General features: G+C 44.9%; 1 protein-coding gene across 1 annotated transcript; it reads right to left on the reverse strand.

The window, feature by feature from the left end:
* Nucleotides 1-11,493: 11,493 nt before the first annotated feature.
* Nucleotides 11,494-23,761, reverse strand: LOC147089572 (putative G protein-coupled receptor 139). Its single transcript, XM_085977011.1, has 3 exons — nucleotides 23,692-23,761; nucleotides 13,954-13,995; nucleotides 11,494-12,994 (listed from the first exon to the last, which is right to left on the reverse strand). Exons 1-3 carry the CDS (start codon nucleotides 23,759-23,761, stop codon nucleotides 12,075-12,077), a joined length of 1,032 nt encoding a protein of 343 aa, XP_085833137.1. The 3' UTR covers nucleotides 11,494-12,074.
* Nucleotides 23,762-27,265: the final 3,504 nt, after the last annotated feature.

A 27,265-nucleotide genomic window follows, 5' to 3' on the forward strand; every position in this document is an offset into this window, starting at 1 on the left:
GAAGGGAGGGCGGGGGGAGGGGAGGAGGGGGAGGGCGGGAAAGGGAGGGCGGGGGGAAGGGGGAGGGCGGGAAGGGAGGGAGAGGGGAAGGGAGGGCGGGGGGGGAAGGGCGGGGTAGGGGAGGGGGGATGGAGGGCGTGGGGGAGGGAGGGGAGGGAGGGTGGCGGGCGCCACCCCCCGAGGGTCGCGGCCCCCGAGGGTCGCGACCCCCCCGAGGTGAAGACCGCCGATTGCGCGCGCAGCAGGAGCTGAGACGCGGCGTCTCTCTCGGCCGGCGGGCCCAGTTGCCAGGGCAACCGTGACGCTGACCAAGCCAGAGAGAGAGACGCCGCGTCTCAGCTGCTCCTGCTGCGCGCGCGGCCCCCCCCGAGGGTCGAGGCCCCCGAGGGTTGCGGCCGCCCCCCCCTCCCCCGAGGTGAAGACCGCCGATTGCGGCTGTGCGAGACGTCCGGCGGGCCCGGTTGCCAGGGTAACGCTGGACGCTCAGCAAGCCCCGGCAGAGACGTCTCAGCTCCTGCTGCGCGCGCACCCTAGCGGCGCTGGGCTGAGGCTCGGCCCTCCAGCCTTCGAGTGGGGCCGGGAGGTGCCTAGCTCGGGCGTGGGTGCGGAGGAGACGCCGAGGCTTCTAGGCCTACCTGGAAAAACGGGGAAAGGTAGGAAAATTAATGAGATTAGATAAGTTAATTACTTTCTAAATCATTTTTTTAAAAAGCAATATGTGTTTTAACAGCAACGTTTTTTTGTAAGACGCAGAAAGCGGGAAAAGGAAAGGAAAAGTTTGGAATCAACATGGCGGCGACTCACCTCGGTTCAGAACGATAAAGCCCGGCCACACGCGCACCGATTGGCCCGGCGGCACACGCCAGCAACCCGGCGTACGATTGGTCGAGCTCGAGGTCACTCTGTCGCTAATGAGCGGATAATGAGATGCTAATGAGCGGAATGTTGAAGGTTTTTGGGATACCGTGGGCGCAATTTTAGCCCGGCCGAAACGTAAATACGCTTAAAACCTTCTCGGATGCGTAAGCTTTCTTTGGAGGTAACGCGCGCGTAGGTACGCCCTGTAACTTTCGAGTGCATACCCGCAATGCACTCACGATGACAGACAGACAGATAGACAGATAGACAGAAAGACAGAAAGACAGATAGACAGAATGACAGAATGACAGAAGTACCGATTTATATATATAGATGATCTGGACGAGGGAATTGGATGTAATATCTCCAAATTTGCAGACGATACAAAGCTGGGTGGGAGGGTAAGCTGTGAGGAGGATGTCGTGAAACTCCAGTACGATTTCGACAGATTGGATGATTGGGCAGAAACATGGCAAATGCACTATAATGTGGATAAAGGTGAGGTTATCCACTTTGGTGGCAAAAACAGGAAGGCAGATTATTATTTGAACGGCTATAGATTGGGAGAAGTGAAAGTGCAAATAGACCTGGGCGTTCTTGTGCACCAGTCGCTGTAGGTAAGCATGCAGGTGCAGCAGGTGGTTAAGAAGGCAAATGGTATGTTGGCCTTCGTAGCAAGAGGGTTCGAGTACAGGAACAAGGATGTCTTGCTACAGTTGTACAGGGCCTTGGTGAGACCGCACCTTGAGTTTTGTGTGCAGTTTTGGTCGCCTTATCTGAGGAAGGACGTTCGTGCCATGGAAGGAGTGCAGCGAAGATTCACCAGGCTGACACCTGGAATGGCAGGAATAACGTATGAGGAGAGATTGTGTCGATTGGGCTTATACATACTGGAGTTTAGAAGATTGAGAGGGGATCTCATCGAAACCTATAAAATTCTGTCAGGCCTGGACAGACTGGATGAAGGAAGGATGTTTCTGATGGCCGGGGAGTCCAGAACCAGTGGTCATAGTCTAAGGATAAGGGGTAAGCCATTTAGGACTGAAGTGAGGAGGAATTTCTTCACCCAGAGAGTGGTGAACCTGAGGAATTCTCTGACACAGAGGGCGGTGGAGGCCAGTTCATTAAATATATTCAAAAAAGTGTTGGATATATTTCTTAAGGCTAAAGGGATCAAGGGATATGGGGAGAAGGCAGGGACAGGGTACTGAATTTGGATGATCAGCATGATCTCATTGAATGGCAGAGCAGGCTCGGAGGGCCGAATGGCCTACTCCTGCTCCTGTCTTCTATGTTTCTATGTTTCTATGTTTCTAATGATGGTGGACCATTATATAACTAACGAGTGGAGGAGGCTCCATCAACATTCGCATCCTTAATGATGGCAGAACGCAGCATGAAGCACCGAGTGGATGATCCATCTCGGCCTCCTTCTGAGGTCCACACCATCACAGAAGCCAATCTTCAGCCAATTCGAATCACCCCACATGATATCAAGAAACGACTGAGCGCACTGGATAAATCAAAGACTGTGGGCCCCGACAACATCCCGTCTGTAATCCTGAAGAATTATGTTGCATACCTAGCCACGCCTCCAGTCAAGCTGTTCCAACACAGCTACAACACTGGCATTGGCACGAACAAGTGGTAAACTGCCCAGGTATGGTTCGTTCATAAAAATCAGAACAAATCGAACCTAGCCAATTATCACCTCATTTGTCTACATAGAATCATCAGCAAAGTGATGGAAGGAGTCATCAACCGTGCTATCAAGCGGCTCTTACTCACCAATAACCTGCTCACCGATGCTCAGTTTCAGTTCCACCAGGACCGCACAGCTCCAGACCTCATTACAGCCTTGGTCCAAAGATACACCAGAGCACAGGCCGCTGATGGGACTCTGCCCTTTCTGCTATTTATGGGTCATTAGCACACCGAATGAGAACAACAAAGCTACCACAGGCCTGCAATGGAGCCTTGGTCCTTCCAGCTCTGCGTCGGGCTCAGTGTCACACTGGGTGAGATCAACAAACTCAACGCCGGCAGAAACCTGACCACACCCTGCTCTGTGTGGCTCCACTGGGTGAGAACATCAGCACAGGCCAGATATGAAGCCTGGGCCCTTCCTACTCTGTGGGGCTCAGTAACACACTGCTTGAGATGGAGTAACACACCACAGGCCGGGGATGGAGCCTGGGCCCTTCCTACTCTGTGGGGCTCAGTACCACGCTGCTTGAGATGGAGTAACACACCACAGGCCGGGGATGGAGGCTGGGCCCTTCCCACTCTGTGGGGCTCAGTAACACACTGCTTGAGATGGAGTAACACACCACAGGCCGGGGATGGAGCCTGGGCTTTCCCTGTTCTATGTGGGGCTCAGTACCACACCGCCTGCAATAAACTAACAGGCCTAAGGCCAAGCAAGGAACTGATCACATTCTGTTGTGTGGGGCTCAGTACCGCACCGGTTGACATCTGCAAACACTGCACACAAGCTGAGCCCCTGAGACGGAGCCATCAGCTGCCAGCCAGCAATAATAGACAGGCAGGAGAGACTGAGGTTGTAATTTCAATGTCTTTAAGCTGATTTCACAGGCAATCCCCAGCTCTGAATCCCCCAGCTGGGAATTCAAGGGGTGTTTGATATAAATGTGATTCAACATCAGTATCAGAGCATTACTCCTTGATTCGGAACTATTGCCTCTCTCCAGCATCTCGCTGCTGCAGATTGAAGTTGATATAATTTCAGAAAATTCTGGATATACTCAGCCAGTCAGGTAGAATCATTAGACAGAGAAACAGAGTTAACGATTCAGGTTATGACCCATCGTCAGCACTGGAAAAAGTTGGAGATGTAACTGTTTCTTAAGCAAGCGTAGGGGCAGAGAGAGTGCTGAGAGGAGGAAAGAACAAAAGGGAAGATCTGTGATAGCAAGGCAGGAAATATTGAGAGAGATCAGTGGTAATGTGGCAAGGCAAAAGGAAATGGTAATGGGACAAGTTAAGATACAAGAGTTGACTCTAGATGAGGTGTCAATGGCAATGACAGGATGATCAACAGCTGCCAAGTGAGAGAGAGAAAAACAAGATAGGGGCAGGGGTTATGACCTGAAATTGTTGAACTCGATGTTGAGATCCGGAAAGCTGTAAAGTGCCTAATCGAAAGATGAAGTGCTGTTCCTCGAGCTTACGTTGAGCTTCATTGGAACAGTGTAAGAGGCCGAGGACAGAGAGGACAGAGTGGGAGTGGAACAGAGAATTAAAGTGACAGATGACTGGAAGATCTGGGTCACCCTTGCGGACTGAATGGAGGTGTTGCACAAAGCGCTCACCCAATCTGCGTTTGGACTCCCCAGTGTAGAGGAGACTGCATCGTGAGCAGCGAATACAGTATACTAAATTGCAAGAAGTAAAGTTTTTTTAAATTCACTTAGGGGATCTGGGCGTCGCTGGTAAGGCCCACACTTATTCCCCACCCCTAGTTGCCCTTGAGAAGTTGGTGGTGAGCAGCCTTCTTGGAAAGCTGTTGTCTATGTGGTGCTGGTACTCCCACAGTGCTCTTACGGAGGGATTTACAGGATTTTGACCTAGCGATGATGAAGGGTCAGTGATATATTTCTAAGTCAGGATGGTGTGTGACTTGGAGGCAAACCTAGAGGTGGTGGTGCTCCCATGTGCCTGCTGCCCTTGTCCTTCTAGGTGGAAGTGGTCGCTGGTTTAGGAGGTGCTGCCGAAGAAGCCTTGCAACTTGTAGATGGTACACACTGCAGCCATGGTACGCTGGTGGTGGAGGGAGTCAATGTTGAACATAATGGATGGGGTGCCAATCAATTGGAATGCTTTCACCTGGATAGTGTCGAGGTTCTGCATGTTGCTGGAGTGCATTCCATCACACTCCTTACTTGTGCCTTGTAGATGGTGGTATTACTTTGGAGAGTCAGGAGGTGAGACACTCGCCGCAGAATACCTAGCATCTGACCTGCGCTTATTGCCACAGTAATTATGTGGCTGGTCCAGTTAAGTTTCTGGTTAATGGTGACCCCCACGATGTTGATATTTTCTGTCTGTTAACCAATCCTCAATCCATGCGAGTATATTACACCCATCCCAAGTGCCCTAATTTTGTTTAATATCCTCTTGTGTGGCATCTTAACCAATGCCTTCTGAAAATGCAATACACCAGCTCCACTGGTTCCCCCGTATCTATTCTGCTAGTTACAAACTCAACAATCTCATTCAGATGGCAAATACGATTAACGTTTCATAAATCCGTGTTAGCTCTGCCCAACCCTATTATTATTTTCTAAGTGCCCTGTTAGCACGTCATTAATAAAACTTTCTAGCATTTTCCCTACTACTGATATCAGGCAAACTGTTCTCTATTTCCCCGTTTTGGCTCTCCCTCCTTTCTGAAATAGTAGGATTACATTTGCAGATACATTTGCGCTCCGCTAATTCCCGAAATCCCTCCCTAAACCTCTACAACTTTCTCTCCTCCTTTAAGAGGCTCCTTAAAACTCTCCTCTTTGACCAAGCATTTGGCCAGCTGCCCCAATTTCTCCTCATGTGGCTCGGTGTCAAACTTTGTTTGAAAACACTGCTGTGAAGCTGCTTGGGACGTTTTACGACGTTAAAGGCGCAATATAAATGCACGTTGTTGTTTTTGTTGCCTCTCTTTCGCTGTAACTATTGATGTTTTTACCTCTGTCTCGCTCTCTCTTTCTCTCTCTCTGTTCAATTCTCTCTCGCAATGTCCAAGTTTTATGCTCGCTCTCCTTGTCTCTCCCATTCTCTCATTCTTCCTCTTTCTCTATCTGTGTCCCAGGTTTTCCTTTCGTCCTTGTCAATGGCAACTACGGATTGCCATTAAATATTTTCTCCATTCCATTGTGTTACTTATATTGAATTTAAGAAGTTCCTCCACTGGATTTATTTCAAGTTTCCTCTGATTACTGTTAATTTGTCCTCTTCCTGTACTACGAAAACGGATGCATGGGGCTCCTTTATAATTCTGCCATTTGATAGTTGTTTATTAGAGGATCACAAGTGTCTGTCTGTAATGGATGCATATCTCCCTTACTTACTCTGTTACTCTTAACCTACTTGTAAAAACTATTACTATTTGTCTTTTTATTACTTGAAGTTTAGAGCATAACATAACAATGTAAGGAATTGGAGCATGAGTCGGCCTTTTGGTCCTTCTTGCCTGCTCCGCCATTCAATAAGATCATGGCTGATCTTCTACCTCAACTCCACTTTCCCTGTACTATCAGTGTAGTCCTAGCTTCACTTAATATCCAACAATCTATCGATCTGTGTCTTGAATATGATCAACGACTGAGCCTCCTGTGCTCTCTGGGGTAGAGAATTCCAGTGATTTACCTCGCTCTGAGCGAATAGAATTCTCCTCATCTCAGTCCTAAATGATCGACCCCCTTACTCTGAGCTTGTGAACACTGGTTCGAGACTCGTCATAGGACAATCCCCCCATCCCGGTAAATAGACTGGTTAGGCGAAATGGTCTGTAGATCGCCGTTTTCTCTCTCCCTCCTTTGCTAAATAGTGGGGTTATATTTGCTACCTTCCAATCTGCGGGAACTGTTCTAGAATCTATGGAATTTTGGAAAATGACAAACAATGCATTCACTAACTCTATAGTCACTTCTTTCAAATCCCCACGATGTAGGCTATCAGGTCGAGGGGATTTATTGTATTTCAGTGCTATTAATTTCTCCAGTATTATTTTCTTACTAATACTAATTTTTTTGCAGTTCCTCGTTCTCGCTAGAGCTTAGGTTCACCACTATTTCCAGGAAGTTTTTCCGTGAAGACAGATAAAAAGCATGTGTTTAATTTCTCTTCCATTTCCTTGCTCCCCATTATAATTTATCCTATCTCATCCTTTAAGGAACCCACAATTACTTTCACTAATCTTTTGCTGTTTATTTATCTATAGTAGCTTTTTCTGTATGTTTTTATGTGTCTCGTTAGTTTAATCCCATTTTCTATTTTCCCGGTCTTTTATCAATTTCTTGGTCCTCCTTTGCTGAATTCTAAAATACACCCAACGCTCAGGCTTATGAACGTTTTGGCAACATTATAATCCTCTTCCTTTGATCTAATACTATCTTTAACTTGTCTTGTTAGCCACGGTTGGACCACGTTTCCTGTGGGGTTTATGTACCATAACGGAATATATTTATTATAAATGATGTATTAATTATTTAAATGCAAGCCATTGATAGTCTGCCATCATATCTTTTAATGTAATTTCCCAATCTACCCTAGCCAACTCGCCCCTCCTATATCCATAGTAGCTTTGTTTAGAATTAAGACCTAGTTTTGGATGTAAATAAACCGCTTTGAAACTCAAAATAAAATTATATTATATTATGTTTACTCTTCCCTAAAGGCCACTTTACTGCAAGGTTGGCCCTTTCTCATTGCACAATACTAGATCTAAAATAGCCTCCTCCCTTGTTGGTTCTGCAACATACGGATCCAAAAATCTATCTTGCATCCATTCCAAGAATTAATCCTCCACATTATTACTGCAAATTTGGTTTGCCCAATCTATATATAGATTAAAGTCCCATATGATTACTCTATTACCCTTGTTACATGTGCCTCTAATTTCCTCACATATACACTGCCCTACATTACAAATACTGTTTGGGGGACTATAAACAACTCCCACCAATGTTCTCTGCCCCTTGCTTAGCTCCAACCAAACTGATTCTACTTCTTGATTTTCGGAGCTAAGCTCTGATGTAAAAAGACTACTGCGCACTTGGGTTGAATTTAAAACAAGGCGCAGTAGTCTTTTTACATCAATTTAATCAACTGCTTCAAAACCATGAGATTTCTAATTGCATCACTAGTTCCTGGTTACAGAAACATCCTCATAAGCTGGGCCCACGCCCGAGTATTTATACTCCTTGGACGGCGCCACCAGCTGGTCGCCCAGTGTTACTTCATGAGTCATGATAAGATTCATGACAAGGTCCTTTATCTGTAAAATCTTTATTCAACTCTTCATTATTCGGGCTACCCCTCATCCTTTTCCATTTTGCCCATCTCTTCTAAAGATTAAGTATTCTGGAATAGTTATTTCCCAACCTTGGCCACTTTGCAACCATTCTCCATTATGGCTATCAGATCAAACCTGTCAATTTCTAAGGCGCTATTAATTCCTCTGTTTTGTTGAAAATGCTTCGAGCTTTCAGATACAGTGTCTTCAGCTTTGACTTTTTTCTGTTTTTCCCTGATGTCATCTCAGTCACTGATGCCTTATTACATTTGTTAACCTCTCTATCATTTCCTGACCAGCTCTACTTATTTTTATTCAAAACTCTACTCTGCTCTAGAGCCTCGACTTTTCTCTCACTACTTTTAAATGCAGTCTTTCCTGAATTTTCGCACCATCACTCCATCGCCCCCCCACCCCCCACCTTCATTTGTTTAAAGCCCTGTCTACTGCCCTAGTTATTCGGTTTGCCAGGGCACTGGGCCCTGTCCGGTTTAAGTGGAACCCGTCCCAATGGAACAGCTGCCTGTTGTTGCATTACTGCTGCCAGTGCCCCATCAACTGAAACCCTTTCCTCCCACACCATTCTTTGAGACACGGATTTATACCTCTAATCTGTTTGCCCCTATGTCAATGTTTGCGTCTCTCAGGTAGCAATCCAGAGATGAATACCTTTGTGATTCTACTTTTGAATTTGAAACCTAGCTCCTCAAAATCCCTCAGCATAACCTCATTCCTAGTTCTAACTACGTTGTTGGTTCCTATGTGAATCACGACAGCTGGTCCTTCCCCTCACACTCCAAGTTCTACTCCAACCACGAGGAGGTTTCCTTAACCCTGGCATCGGGCAGGCAACACCACTTTTGGAACTCACGGTTGTGGCTGCAGAGAACAGAATCTATCCCCCTGAATATAATGGCCCAGACCACAGCTAAAATCCTTTTCACTGCCTCCACTTGAATGGCCTCCTACCCGCATGAATTTCAGTTAAACCCTCCTGTCCCTGACCACAAACCAGATCTGTACCACTATTTAACATAAGTGTTGTGACTGCCCCCTGAATCAAAATGTCCAGGTCACTCTCCCCATCACTGATGCCCCGCAATGCCTACACCTCAGACTCCAGCTCAAAAACTCTGAGCTGAATTTGGTCAAGATGCAATCACTTACTGCAAATGTGGGTGACCGGGATCACTATGTTCTCCACAAACTCCGACAAGCTGAAACAAATCCTTTCCCTTCTACTCCGAATTACATTCTTTCTAAATAAACCACAATGTTCAAATCTAATCTGTTTAATCCCGTTCTCTGCAGACCGCTTCACCCTACCTACTTCCTTTTTGCATGTCTTAATATTTAATTTGTGTCCCTTTGTTGCTCTTTATATTTCTGCCAGGCCGCTGCAGTACCACTTTTCTCTACAGTTAGGAACATGGGAAAAGGAGCAGCGCCATTCAACACCCGAGGCCGTTCAATTATATCATGGCTCATCCGTAACTTAACCCCGTCTACCCGCCTGGGTTCCTTATCCCTTAATGCCTTTACAGAAGCATTTTGAACATATTTAATTGAACTAACGTCATCACCTTTTGGGGGAGAGAGTTCCATATTCCCATTACCCTTTGTGACAAGGTTACATTATCCTCCCTTGGTGAACAAAAATAAAAATGAACATCCAAAAACAACTTCTGTATTTATTACTGGACAATTGAGACTTACAAGAGAAAACACACAGCCATACAAACAATTCTAAACAATTCAAAATTGAGCAAGTTTCTCAGTTCTTTGGGATAATATTCCGGACCATCAAAATAAATTGCAAAAGCCATGACCATAAACTGTAGTTACAGAAATTTCTTCAGGCCATCGCTCGGATGGAATATTTCCGACAGATCCCACTTCTCGGGCTGATTGGGAACAGTTAACCGGGCAGATGCAAATGTGAAAAGATGCTGCAGTGTCTTATCGAATCCATAAAGTGAGAGAGATAACAGGCCCGTTCACAAAATAAAACGGTAAAATCATAGCACTTTCAAATTGAAAATATCGGGGTGTTAATTGATCAGCTGTAACCATGGAAACATTTGGTGAAGTCTAATAAGTTAATTCAATTTTAAAAGTGAGCGGTTCCATTGTGAGGTGAAAAGGCCCCTGATGCTTCTCATGAAAGGATAGATTGTGCTTACAACTCCCGCAACCGGGGGGGAACTAATATCGATTTCCCAGTGCTCGTGCTTAAGATCCTTGATCAATCAGAGTCACCCGTCCACCTGAGAAGACACGTGTAGGAACAGTAGAAAGAGAGGATTTCCTCAGGTCCTTGGAAACAATTGGCCAGCCAGCCGAGCACCGAGTGCGGCAGTGAAATATCTCTGGAGCAGCACGTCTGTTGCCCGGGACAAACACTGGAGTTTCTGTGCAATGTGTCTGTGTCTTTCTCCACAAAACAAATCTATTTAAAGCCTGCCAGCGGCAGGGTGTCATGGGTTAAATTGTGCGACTACTGCAATAGCTCGAGTTGGTCAGTTGTTGTATCAGGCCGTCAGTATACTGTTTTAAATATGTTCAAACACCGTTCCTCCTCCCGGCAATGCTACCTTCAATTTTCCTTTCTTTAACCACGTCATCCTCTCTAAGATCCTCGATCACCATGCCGATGACCATCTCTCACCACTCGCACAAATCGCTACTCATGTCACTTGGGTCTGGCTTCTGCCGTGAGCACAGCACCAGGTCTATGATTTCAACGTCAATAACGATATCGTCTATTACCAGGACAATAGTGCAACATCCTTTTGGCCCTCATTGATCACTCTGAAATTCTACCTGGAGACGCGCTCCATCATTCCCGAATCTCCCTCTTCTATGAACAAACACAACAGCACATCGTCAACTTGAGATTCATCCCCACCCTGCACGGGCACTATCAATTCTCCTCATTTTGCCCATTGACATGTTGCCCCTGTTTATCATCACACAGTGATATGGATCAATTTAAAGATGGAGTCTCAAGACACCAAGATCCACGTCTTCTGTGCTTCACTGTTTACGCTGAGTAATAAGCGAGACTCCAGCAGGGTGAGATAGATTGAGATGTAACTGAGTACACGGAGTAAAATCTAGACACAGCAGCAGAGAGAAATAGGGCAACGTGTGACTGGGCACAGATAATCAGAATATCATGCAGCACAGAAGGAGGCCATTGGACTCAACGTCCATCTTGCTGGCTCTGTGATAAACATTTTGATGTGATATAGCGGGACATCTGCCGAGGCTGATTGATAAAGCTGAAGGCACAGTATTTGAGACAGGGAGAGGCTAGCAGTGGAATTCATTAAAAGGTTTGACTGTCTACAGTGAGTGATACAGTGTGCCACCAACAGACGAGAGACAGAGCGTGATGTAACTGAGAACTGTCACACAAAGCGTCACCAGCAGAGGGAGATAGAGATAAGTATAACTGCGTACAAAGGATTAAACAGAGAGATACCAGAAAAGGAATAGAGATAAAGCTGTGACAGCGTACTGAAATAGAGAAGGGCACCAGCAGAGGGATATAGATTAAGGTAAAATTGATTACAGTGATTTACACAGAGTTACGGCAACAGGGTGATATAGATTAAGGTGTAAGTAAGTACAGAGTGATACAAAGTAGTACCAGCAGAGGGAGATAGAGAAAATTGTTAATTGAGTTTAGTGATTACTTGCTGATTTATTTCATCTTTCGGCATTGATGGAAATGACGCTTTTGTCGGGCATTTAATGAGTGGCTCAAAAGATATCGCATATTTTACACTATTGTAAAACAGTTAAAATTATCCCCACCGATTTAAGTGAAAAACAATATCGGGACAAGTGTAAAACAGGAATCGGTGTCACTGTCGCCCAAGTGTTTTATATTGTAGACTTGATGCGCTGGTGTAAAACTGATGTTGCAGATCGGCCGCCCTGATAGAAAGCGTCCGCTTGTGACTGCCCTAGATTAAACTCAAAATGGAAAGCCGGCTGATTTCAGCAAGGAGTAGTGGATCCACAACGCCAGTATTATGCGTGAGCAATAAATTAATGCCTATCCCGAAGAACGACAATAAAGGAATTTCCAGGATGCGTGCTGTCCCCTGTTGCTCAGTCCCTTTGCTAAATGTAGGTGATCACTGTGAATTGAATTTGAAATGCGAAGTTAGGGAAGTCAGTTCTGCCATTTGCATAATTTAAGTAATTTATGAATTAGATTAAAGGGATGTTTGAGCGCTTTGAGCAGCTCCTCTCTGAACTTACTCTGGGTCACTGTGTAAATGGCCGTGTTGGTGCAGGAACTCAGGAGCTGAAGCTTAATTCCTGCTTGTTGAAATACTCCAAACGCAATGAGCAAAGATCTGCGGTGAAAGGCGCCAACAATTCGATAAGATAAGAAATAGACTACCGTGGTCATCCAGAGCAGGATAAAACTGCCGGATATAGCAAAAAGTAAAACGATAGACCTTCTGCGGTTCCTTCTCTCAGGGTCCTTGTCATTCTCACCATTGCTAAGGTTCCGGAGGCTCGTCCGCGCCCGATTGGCCTCTAAAATGCGTCTGACGGTGAGAGCGTTAAATAGCAAGATTAAACAAAATGGAAGCAAAGGGGTTAACAGCTGCTCAATCCAAGAAAAAGCTATCCATGTGGGTAGAGTATAAAACTGTGATGGTACAACACATCCCCGCGGTATATTGTTAATTATCACATTATGAAGATAAACAAAGGGCCAGGGGATGTTCTTCAAACAGAACAGCGCGCCCAAAGTCACTATAACCACACTAGCGATTTTCTCGGTGCAATATTTTGTTTTCAGCTTCTGGCAACAAATGGCTACAAACCGATCAAAGGAAAAAGCAACCGTTAACCAAACAGAACTGTCAATGGCAGTAGGAGACAGGTAGAGAATGATTCTACACACAGGAGTGTAGTACAGGAAAGAGTACCACCAATAAAGCTCAGCGATCCGATGTAATATCACATTACAGACAATCACCATGAGATCCGCCGTCGCCATGGCCACCAGGTAGCGAGTGATGCATTTGGAGAGACCGCACTTTCCACGGGACAGGATCACAATAGCCGCCAAGTTTACTGTGGGTATAGGAACAAAACATTACAATCATTAACCAGTGCGAAATGTGAAATATAAACTGGTCTCACGTGCATGCGATATTGAATAATTCCCCATGGCGTTTCCTCTCCTTTCCTGATGGAGCGGCTCATGCCGCTGGATAGTGTTGCGACGTCGTAGGCCAATTACACTTCGTCAATCAGAAGATTCGTTTTCTGTGAGCTATCACGTTCAGTTTCCACTGGCAATTCTAAACTAGAACGGTCCATAAAATAAGCCAACGCTGAAGATAAAAGGATCCAGAGGAAATCGCAACAGCAAGGAAAAAGTGGAGAAGTGGGAGGGCAACACCAAGGATAATAGGGACCAGGACAGAAGAGAACACGAAGGATAAAAGACAATACGAGAGAAGTAAACATCAAGAATAAGAGGGGCAGGAGAGAAGAGAACACCACAGAAGAAAGAGCGGAATTGGAGAGAACAACAAAGACAGACGGAGCAGGAGAGGCAGCAACAACAAGGATTATAGGAGCAAGAATGAAGACAAAACCAAGAATATAAGGGAGCAGGATGCAAAATAACATGACTGATAAAAGGAGAAACAAGTACTATGATACTTAGAACAAAGTGAGTAGGAGAGAAGTGACTGCCAAGGATAAAATTGAGAAGCAGGAAAGAAAACATCAAGGATAAAAGAGAGTAGGCGGAGCAAACAAATTCAACCTGTAAATAGTGAGTACAAAACAGCAAATTGGGGTTAAATTGTGAAAAAATAATGGCGAAAATAACATAATACCTGTATTGAGTTGTCTCCCGTTATCATTTGATTTAACCAATCTGACAAGCATTGATATTCCTAACTCAGTGCATGACAAAGACTTGAAGAACAATCTATTTTTTTTACCAGGCACTGTCTGTCAATAGCAACACGGTGCGTTAAACAGCGAATCCGACACACTACATTCTGAAAATCACTTGCCAGGTACCCCAATTGCCGCGAGAACGGGGTAGTATACGACCTCTATCCAATAAAGCAATACAAAATTCATCTTCTGTGTGAAGAGGATGCCTACTGGTGTTGGAAGCGATCACTCCAACTACACTAATGAAGAAACGAAGATAAGGTAGTGGCATATTTATAATGCAGTGAATCCCTACTGGTGCTATTAGATTGTATCCCTACTGTAATTAGTTACAGGATGCTGAATAAACATGGTGTTGGCACCATCTGGCTTTTCAAAGTCAAACTCCTAAGTCAAGGACCCATTTCTTATGAACCAGATGGTGTTCACCGTTAGGAACAAGGACTAAAAGATCCAAGTAGAACATGATATATTATTTTAATTCCAAGCATAATAAATTAAAGAAAGTTACACGTTTATCATATTAATGTGAATTGTACTTTATAAACATTCTGGAATGCGGTCTTTCAGTCTTTCTCTTTTCCAATCATACCTCCTCTCTCACATTTCCCTTTACACAGTCTGTCATATTTTACTCTCTTGCCCTCTCTTCTATCTGATTGTCACAAATCCAGTTTTGCAATCCCTCTCAGTTCAAATGTAACATCTTTCTTCCCCTCTCCCTTTCACTCTCTCTCATTTCTTCCTGTCATTCTCTTCCCCTGTTCTCTCTTTCACTCTCGATCACTCTCACTTTCCATTTCATTGCTTCTGCAATGCTGACACCATCATCCCCTTTATTGGGAGGAGATGGCCGACATCTCATAGGCTGCAGAAAGGTCATGCAGGGCAAAGAGTGATAATGCACCGTGATCACAATCATAGATGATATTATTTGTGATTTTAATACAGGGCTGTGAGAGGGGCTGAATGGTGATTGGATAGATTCAAGGATAGAGTTTCTGGAAAGAATGGCAACAACACATTCAATTCAAGACATTTGAGGAGGACATGGTGTGTGCAAGGACACGCCGCTCCAGGGTGCCCTTTCAGCGGAGGGGGTTCATGATAGCTGATTTGAAAAGAAAGCGACATTACCTGAAGAGATGGAAAGAGCAACTGTGTCAATTAGCAATAGGGACACGGAGGGATTTTCCATTGTCAGCAGTTTAGTGAGAATGGGGTCAAGGAGGAAGATGTAAGTTTCTTGACAAAGATGAGCTTGGAGAGGGCGTTAAATGAGATAGGTGAGCAACTACATTAGGATGTGGATTTAACGTTATAACAAGGGGAGATCATTGGCAAATATGGATTAAATGGGACAGGAGAACGTGCAGAAGCTTCAAAAAAAACTAAATTGGCGGCGGGAATGGTATTGATCAAGAGGTCCATGAGCTTCTGGTAATGGTGTTCGAGGGGGCGGGGGAGCGAGGTTTGACGAGGAGGCTGGCACTGCATAAATTATACTGCCGGTGATAGTTCCTCTTTAATATAAAGCTAGAGAAATGGACGATTTTGGCAAAGTAGAATAAGGCCAACAAGTGATTCATGTGTCCCAGGCAGATCTGTCGAAGGAGAGCTGAAACTGTTGAGTAGCAGGATATTTTTGTATTCGTTTTTGTGATGTGGGCATCGCTGGCAAGGCCAGCATTTATTGCTCATCTCTAATTTCCCTTGAGAAGGTGGTGGTGAGCCACCTTCTTGAACTGCTGCAGTCTGTATGGTGAATGTACTCCCACAGTGCTGTTAGGGAGGGAGTTCCAGGATTTTGACCCAACGACGATGAAGGTTCAGCGATATACTTCAAATCAGGATGGTGTGGGTTCCCATGCCCCTGCTGCCCTTGTACTTCTAGGTGGATGAGTTCGCGGGTTTGGGTGGTGCCGCTGAAGGAGCCTTGGTGAGTTGCTGCAGTGCATCTTGTAGATGTTACACACTGCAGGCATTGTACGCCACTGGTGGAGGGAGTGAATGTTTAACTTGGTGGATGGGATGCCAATCAAGTGGGATGATTTGTCCTGGATGGTGTCGAGCTTCTTGGGTTTTGCTGGAGCTGCACTTATCCAGCCAAGTGGAGAGTGCACCAACTCTATCCTTACGTGTGCCTTGTAAATTGTGGAAATGACTTGGGGAGTCAGGAGGTGAGACAAGCGCCACAGAATACCTAGCCTCTGACCTGCTCTTGTTGCAACATTATTTATGTGGCTGGTCCAGTTAAGCTTCTTGTCAACGGTGAACCCCTAGGATGTTGATGGTGTGGGGTTCGGCGTTGTTAATTCCATTGAAATTCAAAGTGCAGTGTTTAGACTCTTGCTTGTTGGAGATAGTCATCGCATGGCAGATGTGTGGTGCAAAATTTACCTGCCACTTATCAGCCCAAGCCTTAAAGTCGTCCAGGCCTTGCTGCATGCGGACACGGATTGCTTCATTGTCTGAATGAATGGAACGGAACACTGTGCAGTCATCAGCGAACATCCTCATTTCTAAACATATGTTAGAGGGAAGGTCATTGATGTAGCATGTCAGTATGTTTGGGCCTAGGACACTACCCTGAGGAACATCTGCAGCGATGCCCTGCGCTTGCGATGATTGAACACCAACCCCCACAACCATCATCCTTTTTGCGAGGTACGACTCCAACCAGTGGAGCGTTTTGCCCCTGATTTCCATTAACTTCAGTTACGACGTGATCCTTGATGCCACACTCGGTCAAATGCTGACTTAATATCAAGGGCAGTCACTCTCACCTCACCTCTGGAATTCCGCTTCTTTGTCCATGTTTGGACAAAGTCTGTAATGAGGTCTGGAGCCGAGTGGGCATGACGGACCATCAGTGAGGCAGCAGTGAGCTGGTTATTCATGAGTAAGTAACACTTAATTTCACTATTGGTGACATCTTCCTTCACTTTGCCGATGATCAAGATTAGACTGATGGGGCGGTAATTGGCCAGATTTTATTTGTCCTGCTTTTCTTGGACAGGACATTCCTGGGCAGTTTTCCAAATTGTCGGATAGATGCCAGTGTTGTAGCTGCACTAGAACAGCTTGGGTAGAGGAGCGGCTAGTTCTAGAGCACAGGTCTTCAGCACGACAGCCGGGATTTTTTCGGGGCCCATATCCATTGCTCTATGCAGCGTGCTTAGTCATTTCTTGCTATCACGGGAGTGAATCGAATTGGCTGAAGACTGGCTTCTATGGAAGTGAGGACTTCAGGAGGAGGCCTATATGGATCATCTACTTGGCTGAAGTTGGTTGCAAACGCTTCAGCCTTGTCTTTAGCCCTCACCAGCTGTGCTCCACCATCATTGAGGATGGGGATATTCAAGGAGCCTCCTCCTCCCATTAGTTGTTTAATGATCCACACCATTCACGAATGGATGTGGCAGGAGTTCAGAGCTTTTAACTGCTCCGTTGATTTGGGATCGCTTAGCCCTTTCTATAGCATGCTGCATCCGCTTTTTAGCATGCATGTAGTCTTGTGTTACAGCTTCCCCAGGTAGGCACCGCATTTTTAGGTACACCTGATGCTGCTTCTGGCATGCTCTTCTACACTCCTTGTTGAACCAGAATTGGTTCCCTGGCTTGATGGTAATGGTAGAGTGAAGGATATGCCGGGTCATGATGTTACAGATTGTGGAGGAATGCAATTATGTTGCTGCTGATGGCCCACAACGCCTCATGATGCCCAGATTTGTGTTGCTCTATCAGTACTGAATGTATCGCATTTATCACGGTGGTCCTCCCAAACAAAACGATGGATGGGTGTCTTGAGTGGGAAAGCGAGACTTTGTATCCTCAATTACTGTGCGTTGGTTACATCTTACAATGCTGTTATGGACGGATGTATCTGCGACAAGTAGATTGGTGAGGACGAGGAAACGTCGGTTTTTTTCCCCCATGCTGAATCTCTAACCATCTGCCGCAGGCCCAGACTAGCAGCTGCTTCCTTCAAAGAGAGAGTCCGAGTCAGACAGAGAGAGAGGTTCTGGAAGAGGAGGTGCAAGACAAAAGGGGGTGGCAATGGGACAAGGAAAGATTGAATTACACCCTTACCCCGAGAGGAGGTCGAACCCAAGAGAAACACCATAGGATTTGAAATCCAACAGTCTTAACCACTCGGCCATCCAATTACATAAAGCACTTGCTGAGAAATTTGAAATTAATGTGATCTGGGTGTAAGTAACGGGTCTGCTTCTGCATAGAATCATGGAATCATGGAATGACAGAGCACGGAATGAGGCCATTCAGATCATCGTGCCTGTGCTGACTTTTTGAAAGAGCAATCCAATTAACCCCACTCCACGCTGCTCTTTCCCAATAGCCCTGCTAATATTCACTTTTCAAGTATATATCCGCTTCCCTTTTGTAAGTTGCGATTGAAACTGCTTCCATCGCCTTTCCAGTGAATCCACTCACCAAACAGTCTCCGTTCAATACAATCCTGTAAGATTGTGTATTGTCTTATATTTTTCTCTGTAGACTTCTACTGCACAGAGAGAGGCAGATAAAAAGAGAGAGAAACTGGATCCTTCAATGGATTGGGAAAATCGATGTACTGTAAGCATCAATGCTTTGGGAAAATCAATGGATAGGAACCCGCAACGGATTGGAAAAATCAATGGACTGGAACCATCAATGGATTGGGAAAAACAATGGACTGGAACCATCAATGGATTGGGAAAAACAATGGACTGGAACCATCAATGGATTGGGAAAAACAATGGACTGGAACCATCAATGGATTGGGAAAAACAATGGACTGGAACCATCAATGGATTGGGAAAAACAATGGACTGGAACCATCAACGGATTGGGAAAAACAATGGACTGGAACCATCAATGGATTGGGAAAAACAATGGACTGGAACCATCAATGGATTGGGAAAAACAATGGACTGGAACCATCAATGGATTGGGAAAAACAATGGACTGGAACCATCAATGGATTGGGAAAAACAATGGACTGGAACCATCAATGGATTGGGAAAAACAATGGACTGGAACCATCAATGGATTGGGAAAAACAATGAACGGCTATCCTCAATGAATAAAAATGGAACAAAATACAAAATCTGACAGGAGATTGTCACTTTTTGAATTTTCTGCAGCGTGTAGTGTTAGACGATTGAATCCTAAATGCTCGGCTGCTGTAGAATGTTGCATCATTACGATTTTAACTGAGTAGCATTGACTCGCACAGGTGAAAGGTAATCGTGGCCATGTGGGTAAGGCGATAAACAAGTTAAGCCACATTTGGTTGTTTTCCTCGCCCAGGTTCGAATCCTATCGAGTTCGGGTCCGGTTATTCCTAACTGTCTTGGAAAAAGGAATATTGAATTACGACGTTTAAATTCGACATTATAACACCCCGACTGTTTTTCCTATTTTACTTGATCTGCATCATTTCATGCAATCTACCGACTAAAATAGCTCAAGCATCAGCGCGACAAAGGTTGCACTTTCCAGGGATTCTGCACACTCCCTTCTGGCCTTCAGCCTGCGCCCCTTCTATTAGAAATTGGTGTCCCCTATTCTGGGTATTTAAAATGTGGAAAATTCATCAATTTCCCGAGAGTTACTCTCTATTTTTTTCTGCCACTCTGCACGTTTAACATAGAAACATAGTAAAATAGGAGCAGGAGTAGGCCATTCGGCCCTTCAATATGATCATGGCTGATCATCTCTCTCAGTACAATATTCCCGCTCTCTCACCATACCCCGATGCCTTTTGTGTCTAGCAATCTAGCTATCAGATTCGTCATTACATTCAGTGAGTTGGAATCCACAGCCTCCTGTGGTAGAGAATTCCATAGGTTCAGCACCCTCTGAGTGAAGAAATGTCTCCTCACCTCAGTCCTAAAAATCCTATCCCGTATCCTGGGACTGTCACCCATCGTTACGACCGCCCAGCAAGGGGAAACACCCTCCCTGCATCCAGTCTATCTAGCTCCTGTCAGAATTGTGTACGTTTCAATGAGATCCCATCTTATTCTTCTGAACTCTCGTGAATACAGGTCTAGTCGACCCAATCTCTCCTCATATGACAGTCCCGCCATCCCAGGAATCAGTCTTGTGAACCATCGCTGTACTCCCTCTATGGCAAGTATATCCTTTCTTAGTTAATGCGACCAAAACTGCACACAGTACTCCAGGTGTGGTCTCACCAAGGCCCTGTATAGCTGTACTGATAGCAAAATACTGCAGATGCTGGAAATCCGAAATAACAACAGAAAATGCTGGAAAAGCTCAGCAGGCCAGGCAACATCCGTGGAGAGAAAACAGAGTCAACGTTCCAGGTCAAACCCTTTGTCCAGACTGGAAAAGCACAGGAAATGAAATAGATTAAGAGGTCAGGCTGGGAGTGAACAATTGAGAAGTAAAGAGACATTAAGAGGTATTAAAAACGAGACGAGACGGTGATAGGACAAGTGGAGACAAAAGAGGGCTTTGGATTAGGTGTGAAATGCGCTGGCAGAATGGGAGACAGCTGCCATGTGGAAGAGAAATAAAGGGGGGGAAGGGCCAAAACAAAGGTATGGATAAAAAATAAGTAAAAATGTATTGGGGGCCGAGGTTATGATCTGAAATTGTTGAACTCGATATTGAGTCCAGAAGGTTGTAAAGTGCCTAATCGGAAGATGAGGTGCTGTTCCTCGAGCTTACGCTGAGCCTCCGTGGAACAATGCAAGAGCCCGAGTACAGGGAGGTCTGAGTTGGAATGGGGCGGTGAGTTAAAATGACAGGCGACCAAAAGCTCGGGGTCATCCGTACGAACTTCTCTTTTGTTCTCTCCCAGCCTGGTCTCTCAATCTATTTAATTTCCTTTGCTTTTCCAGTCTTGACAATGGGTTTGACCCGAAGCGTTGACTCTATTTTCTCTCCACGGATGTTGCCTGGCCTGCTGAGTTTTTCCAGCATTTTCTGTTGTTATTCCCTGCATAACTGTTGTAAGACATCCTTACTCCTGTACTCAAATCCTCTTGCAATGGAGGCCAACATGCAATTTGCCTTCCTAACTGCTTGCTGCACCTGCATGTTTGATTTCAGTGACTGGTGTTCACGGACAAACTGGTCGCTTTGCACATCAACATTTCCCAATATATCACCATGTCATTAATACTCTGCCTTTATTTTCTTCCTACCGAAGTGGATAACTTCACATTTAGCCTCGTTATGCTGCATCTGCCTTGTATTTGCCCACTCACACAACTTGAATAAATCACCTTGAAGCCTCCTTGCTTCCTCCTCACAACTCACATTCCCACCAAGTTTCCTGCCGTCAGCAAACTTGGAAATATTACATTTGGTTCCTTCATCCAAATCATTGATATATATTGTGAATAGTTGGGGCCCAAACACTGATACTTGCACTACTCCACTAGTCACTGCCTGCCACCCCAGAAACTACCCATTTATTCCTACTCTCTGTTTCCTGTCTGTTAACCAAGTTTCAATCCATGCCAATATATTACCCCCAATCCCATGTGTTTTACTTTTGCACACTAATCTCTTATGTGGGACTTTATCAAAAGCCTTCTGTAAATCCAAATACACCAAATCCACTTGTTCTCCCTTATCTATTCTACAAGTTACATCCTCAAAAATCTCTAGTAGCTTTGCCAAACACGAATTCACTTTCATAATCCATGTTTACTTTATCTAATCCCGTTGATATTTTCTAAGTGTCCTGATATCACATCCTTTATAATAGACTCTAGCATTTTCCCTACTACTGATGTTAGGCTAACCAGTCTGTACTCCGTTTTCTCTCGCCCTCCTTTATTAAATAGTGCGGTTACATTTGCCACCCGCTAATCTGCAGGCAGTGTTTCATAATCTATAGAATTTTGGAAGATGACAACCAATGCATCCAGTATTTCCATGGCTACCTCTGTAATACTCTGGGATGCAGATTAACAGGCCCTGGGGGTTTTATCTGCTTTCAGTCCTATAAAATTCTCCAGCACTATTTTTTTACTATTACTAATTTCCTTTAATTCCTCCTTCTGACTAGACACTTGGCTCCCTAGCATTCCTGGGAAGTCATTTGTGTCCTCTTCCGTGAAGCAGAACCACAGTATTTGTTTAATTGCTCAGCCATTTCCTTGCACCCCAATATAAATTCTCACGTTTCTGACGGTAAGGGTACTACATTTTTCTTCACTAATATATTTCTTTTTACATACTTGTAGAAGCCTTTATAGTTCGCTTTTATATTACTTGCAAGTTTTCTCTCATACTCTATTTTGCCCCTCTAAATCAATTTCCTGGTCATTTTTTGCTGAACTCTACACTGCTTCCAATCCTCAGGCTTGCTACTTTTTCTGGCAACTTTATATGCCTCCTCTTTGGATCTAACACTACCATTAATTTCTTTTGTTCCCCATAGTTGCGCTGCTTTTCCTTTTGTGTTTTTGCACCAGAAAGAAATCTGTAACTGTTGCAATTCATGCATTTGTTCCTTCAATATTAGCGATTGCACATCCACCATCATGCATTTTAATGAAGCTCCCCAATCTATCATAGCCAACGCACTGCTCATACCTTCGTAGTTTCCTTTGATTAGATTTAGGGCCCTATTTTCTAATTGGATACCTTCACTTTCCATATAAATGAAGAATTCCATCATGTTATGACTGCTCTTCCCTAAAAGACCCCGCACAACAAGATTATAATTAACCCCTTTCTCATTGCACAATACCCAATCTATGATAGACTTTCCCCTCGTTGGCTGCTCAATGTACTGGACTAAAAAAGCATCTGGTACAAGCTCCAGGAATTCATCCTCCACAGTATTATTGCTAATTTGGTTTGGCCAGTTTATAAGTAGATTAAAGTCGCTCATGATTACTGTAGTGCCCTTGTTGTATGCATCTCTAATTTTCTGTTAATGCCATCCCCTACATTACCACTTTCATTTGGTCACCTATAGACAACTCCCACCAATGTTTTCTACCCCTTGGAGCTTCTTGGCTCCACCCAGACTGATTCTACATATTGATTTTCTGAGCCTATATCCTTTCTCATTATTGCTCTGGATTCATCCTTCATAAACAACGGCACCACGCCTCCTTTACCTTTTCGCCTGTCCTTCCAAAATTTTGAATATCCTTGTATATTCAGCTTCCAACTTTGGTCACACTGCAGCCATGTTTCTGTAATCACAATTATATCGTATCCATTTATACCTATTTGTGCTGTTAATTCATCTACCTTATTATGAATGCTTCGTGCATTCAGATGCAGTGCATTTAGAATTGTCTTTTTATCATTTTTAGAAATCGTAACTTTTTTTTGTATTTTGGCCCTATTTGTTATAATATCATTTTTTTTTTACCTGGATCCTACTTGTTTGTGCACTACATGGTTTGTACACTCTCTCCCTTTCTGACACAATCTGGTTATGCTTATCCTACTCACTTTCCTGCACTGCTTCCTGGTCTTTTCTCTTTATCATTCTACATTTCCCTGCACCGGGACTCTCCCCCCATCCACCCAGCTGGTTTAGTATTACACCCTATCTATCTCCCTAGTTATTCGATTCGCTAGAACTCTGGTCCCAGCCTGGTTCATGTGTAGTCCATCCCAAAGGAACATTTATCTCTGTCCCCAGTACTGGTGTCCCATGAATCGAAATCCACTTCTCACACACCAATCCTTGAGCCACGCATTCATCTCACTGATCCTATTGCCCCGATGCCCATTTGCTCGCGGCTCTGGTAATAATCCAGAGATGATGACCTTTGTGGTTCTGCTTTTTAATTTATTCCATAGCTGCTCAAAATCTCTCTGCAGAGCCTCTTTCTTTGACCTACCTATGTCGTTGGTAACTACTTGATCCTCGACAACTGGTTCATCCCCTTCCCAATCCAAGTTCTTCTCCATCCCGGAGGAAATGTCCTTTACTCTGGCACAGGGTAGGCAACATGGGCTTCGGGGCTAACGCTCCTGTCTGCAGAGAACAGTGTCTAACCCCGATCTATACTGTCAATTATTACAACCACCTTCTTTTTACTCCCCCCACTTGAACGGCTTCCTGTACCATGGTGCCGTGGTCAGTTTACTGGTCCTCCCCACAGTCCCCGCACCTGTTCACAAGGGTTGCAAGAGCCTCGAATCTATTGAACAAGTGCAGGGACTGAGGCTCAATCAATACTACCTCCTGAATCCCGGTACCTGCCTCACTCGCAGTCACACCCTCCTTTTGTGACCACCTGTCAATTCTAAAATATTTAATCTAAGGGGTGCGGCTACCTCCTGGACCAAAAGGTGAGGTAACTTTCTCCCTCCCTGATGTCTCGCAATGTCTGCAGCTCGGACTCCAGCTCCCCAACTCGAAGCCGAAGTTCCTAAAGCCGCAGACACTTACCACAGATGTAGTCACCCTGGGCAAAAATGTCCACCAGCTCCCAAATATTGCAGCAGCAACACATCTCCTGCGCTCCCGCTATTTCATTTATTCATTTAATTAATTAATTAGTTTAGTGTTAGGTCTCTCTATTACACAGAACGTACAACACAGAAACAGATCATTCGCCCCAAGTTGTCCATGCAGGTCTAATACTCCACACGATTTTCATCCAAGACCATCTACCCCTTTTAGTGCATGAAGTGGTATTGTTTTCTTTTGAAGATAACTAAGCTTGTTTCCTCAACCAGTGACTGTGAGAGCGAGTTCCACATTCTTACCACTCAACGAGAAAAAAATGTCTCCTTATTTTCCCATTGGATTTATTGGTAAATATCTTGTGTTGATGGTCCCTTGTTTTGGATTCTCCCACAAGTGGAAACATTCTCTTCTCATCTACCCTGTACAACCCATTCATAATTTAAAGACTTCTATCAGGTCACCTCAAAGTCATCAATTTCTAAAGAAAACAACACCAATTTGTTAAATCTTTTTTCCAATTGTTGTAATTTCTCAGTTCTGGTACCATCCTTATTATACTTTCTTTCACTTCTCTCCAGTGATTTTTATGTCCTTTTTATAGCATCATTCTATGGTTCTAACATTTAGAGAGAGTGCGGGACACAGAGAGAGGTGAAAGGAATGCAGACGAGTGAAGGTTTCAGATGTGAAGGTGCGAGACATAATAGAATATGAAATGGGAGAGAGGGAAAGAGTGATTAAATAACAGGGTACAATATAAATGTGGGTGGCAACGTGACCAGTGAAGATTGAACATGACCCTTACCAGGAGTGGGGTCCGAACGCACATGGACACGAATACGTTGGATATTAAGTTCAACGAATTAACCACTCAGACATCCTGACACAGGAGCACAGAAGCAAAGTGGTAATGTGGAGCTGGAAAATGATCAGCATCATTTACATCGCTCGCAGAATCATAGAATAATACAGCATGTTAAACTGACTGAGAGATTCCCTGTCTCCCAATACCCAGGATATAGTCTCAGCTCCTGCATCAGCATGTCGTAAAAAATGAAAAGTTACTTGGACTTTAAAATAGACAAAGAAGCTGAGACAGAAGGAGACAGAAGAGAGCAGATATAGTGAGAGGCAGACTGAGCGAGACACAGTCCTGCCGGGAGAGAGAGAAGAGCAGGGGTGTTCTCACCAGCTTGCTGGCCAAAGTTTATCCCTCAACCAGCATCACTAAAAAACAGATTGTCTGGTCATTATCATATTACTGTTTGTGGGAACTTGCTGTGTGCAAATTGAAGTCGCGTTTCTTATTTACAACAGCGACTGCAATTCAAAAACTTACTTCATTGGTTTAAAAGCGAATGGGAAAGAACAGCCGTGGGTGTGTGGCAATAGTTGGATATTTCTTTCAAATAATTGACACAGGCTCGATGGGCCGAATGGCCTCCTTCTGTGCTGTTTATTTCTTTGTCGTTCACCTAAATCTCATGAAAGTCTTATGATTTGCCAGTCTCAGCTTGGTTTCTGAAATTTCCACCTTTCCTAAAGACGATTACATTTAATGAAATCAGTAAACCAACTGTTTCCTCAGATCTCTCAATGCGAGTTACTGTTGCTGTCTGGCTGAACATTGCCAGGGAAGGATCCACCCAAAGATCTCTCCATCCTTCCTCTGTGGTTAAAGTTGAACCACCTCGGGCCTTCACAATGACTCAACTTTTGTGAGCTGTGTTGTCAATCGTTTGGATACTGGGAACATATATTTACAAATTCCTCTTCTCTGCTTGCTCAGATTCTCTTCATTTACCGTCCATCCATTCTTTCGTATTCTTCCTGGCTGCTCTTCTATCTTCCTTTGCTTTGCTTATATTTTCCTTTTGCCACCATCCCTGGGCTGTGCTGTTAGTTGACCTTAGCCAGTGCATTATAGGGGCTACACAAACAGCAGCAGGAGCCCAGGCGCAATCCATGGCCTGTGCTGATTAGTAGACTTCACCCTCTGTGGAACAGAGTCCATAGAGAGTGCAAAGGTTCTAGGATGCATTCCTGGCCTGTGCTGACTTATTTAATCTCACCCTTTATGACACGGAGCCTTTCACAGAGCAGGAGGTGCCCAGGCTCCATCCCCAGTCTGTGCTGTTAGCTCTCTATTCCAGTGTGGTCCTAAGGCCCATAAAGTGAAGTAAAGATCCAGGCTCCATCCCCAGCCTGTGCTGATAGCTCCTCTATTCCAGTGTGATCCTAAGCCTCTTAAATGTCTTGGTTCCATCCACAATCTGTGCTGAGTTACCGGATCTCACTCACTGAGGTACTGATGCCCACACAGAGCGGGAAGGGTCATGTTCCACCCTTGGCCTGTGCTGAGTTACCGGATCTCAGTCAGTGAGGAGCTGATGCCCAGACAGAGCAGGAAGACCCGTGTTCCACCCTCGGCCTGTGATAAGTTACCGGATCTCATTCAGTGAGGGTCTGATGACCAGACAGAGCAGGAAGAGCCATGTTCCTCCCTCGGCCTGTGCTGAATTACCGGATCTCGCTCAGTGAGGTTCTGATGCTCAGACAGAGCAGCAAGAGCCATGTTCCACCCTCGGCCTGTGCTGATTTACCAGATCTCAGCTAGTGAGGTGCTGATGCCCACATAGAGCAGGAAGGGCCATGTTCCTCCCTCGGCCTGTGCTGAGTTATCAGATCTCACTCAGTGAGGTTCTGATGCCCACACAGAGCAGGAAGAGCCATGTTCCACCCTCGGCCGGTGCTGAATTACTGGATCTCACTCACTGAGGTTCTGATGCCCACACAGAGCAGGAAGGGCCATGTTCCTCCCTCGGCCTGTGCTGAGTTACCGGATCTCAGTCAGTGAGGTTCTGATGCCAAGACAGAGCAGGAAGAGCCATGTTCCTCCCTCGGCCTGTGCTGAGTTACCGGCTCTGTCAGTGAGATTCTGATGCCAAGACAGAGCAGGAAGAGCCATGTTTCACCCTCGGACTGTGCTGAGTTACCGG

The sequence above is a fragment of the Somniosus microcephalus genome, unplaced genomic scaffold (genome assembly GCF_052327205.1).
Source record: "Somniosus microcephalus isolate GS21.2 unplaced genomic scaffold, FLI_Smic_1.0 unresolved_chr4, whole genome shotgun sequence".
Taxonomy (NCBI): domain Eukaryota; kingdom Metazoa; phylum Chordata; class Chondrichthyes; order Squaliformes; family Somniosidae; genus Somniosus; species Somniosus microcephalus.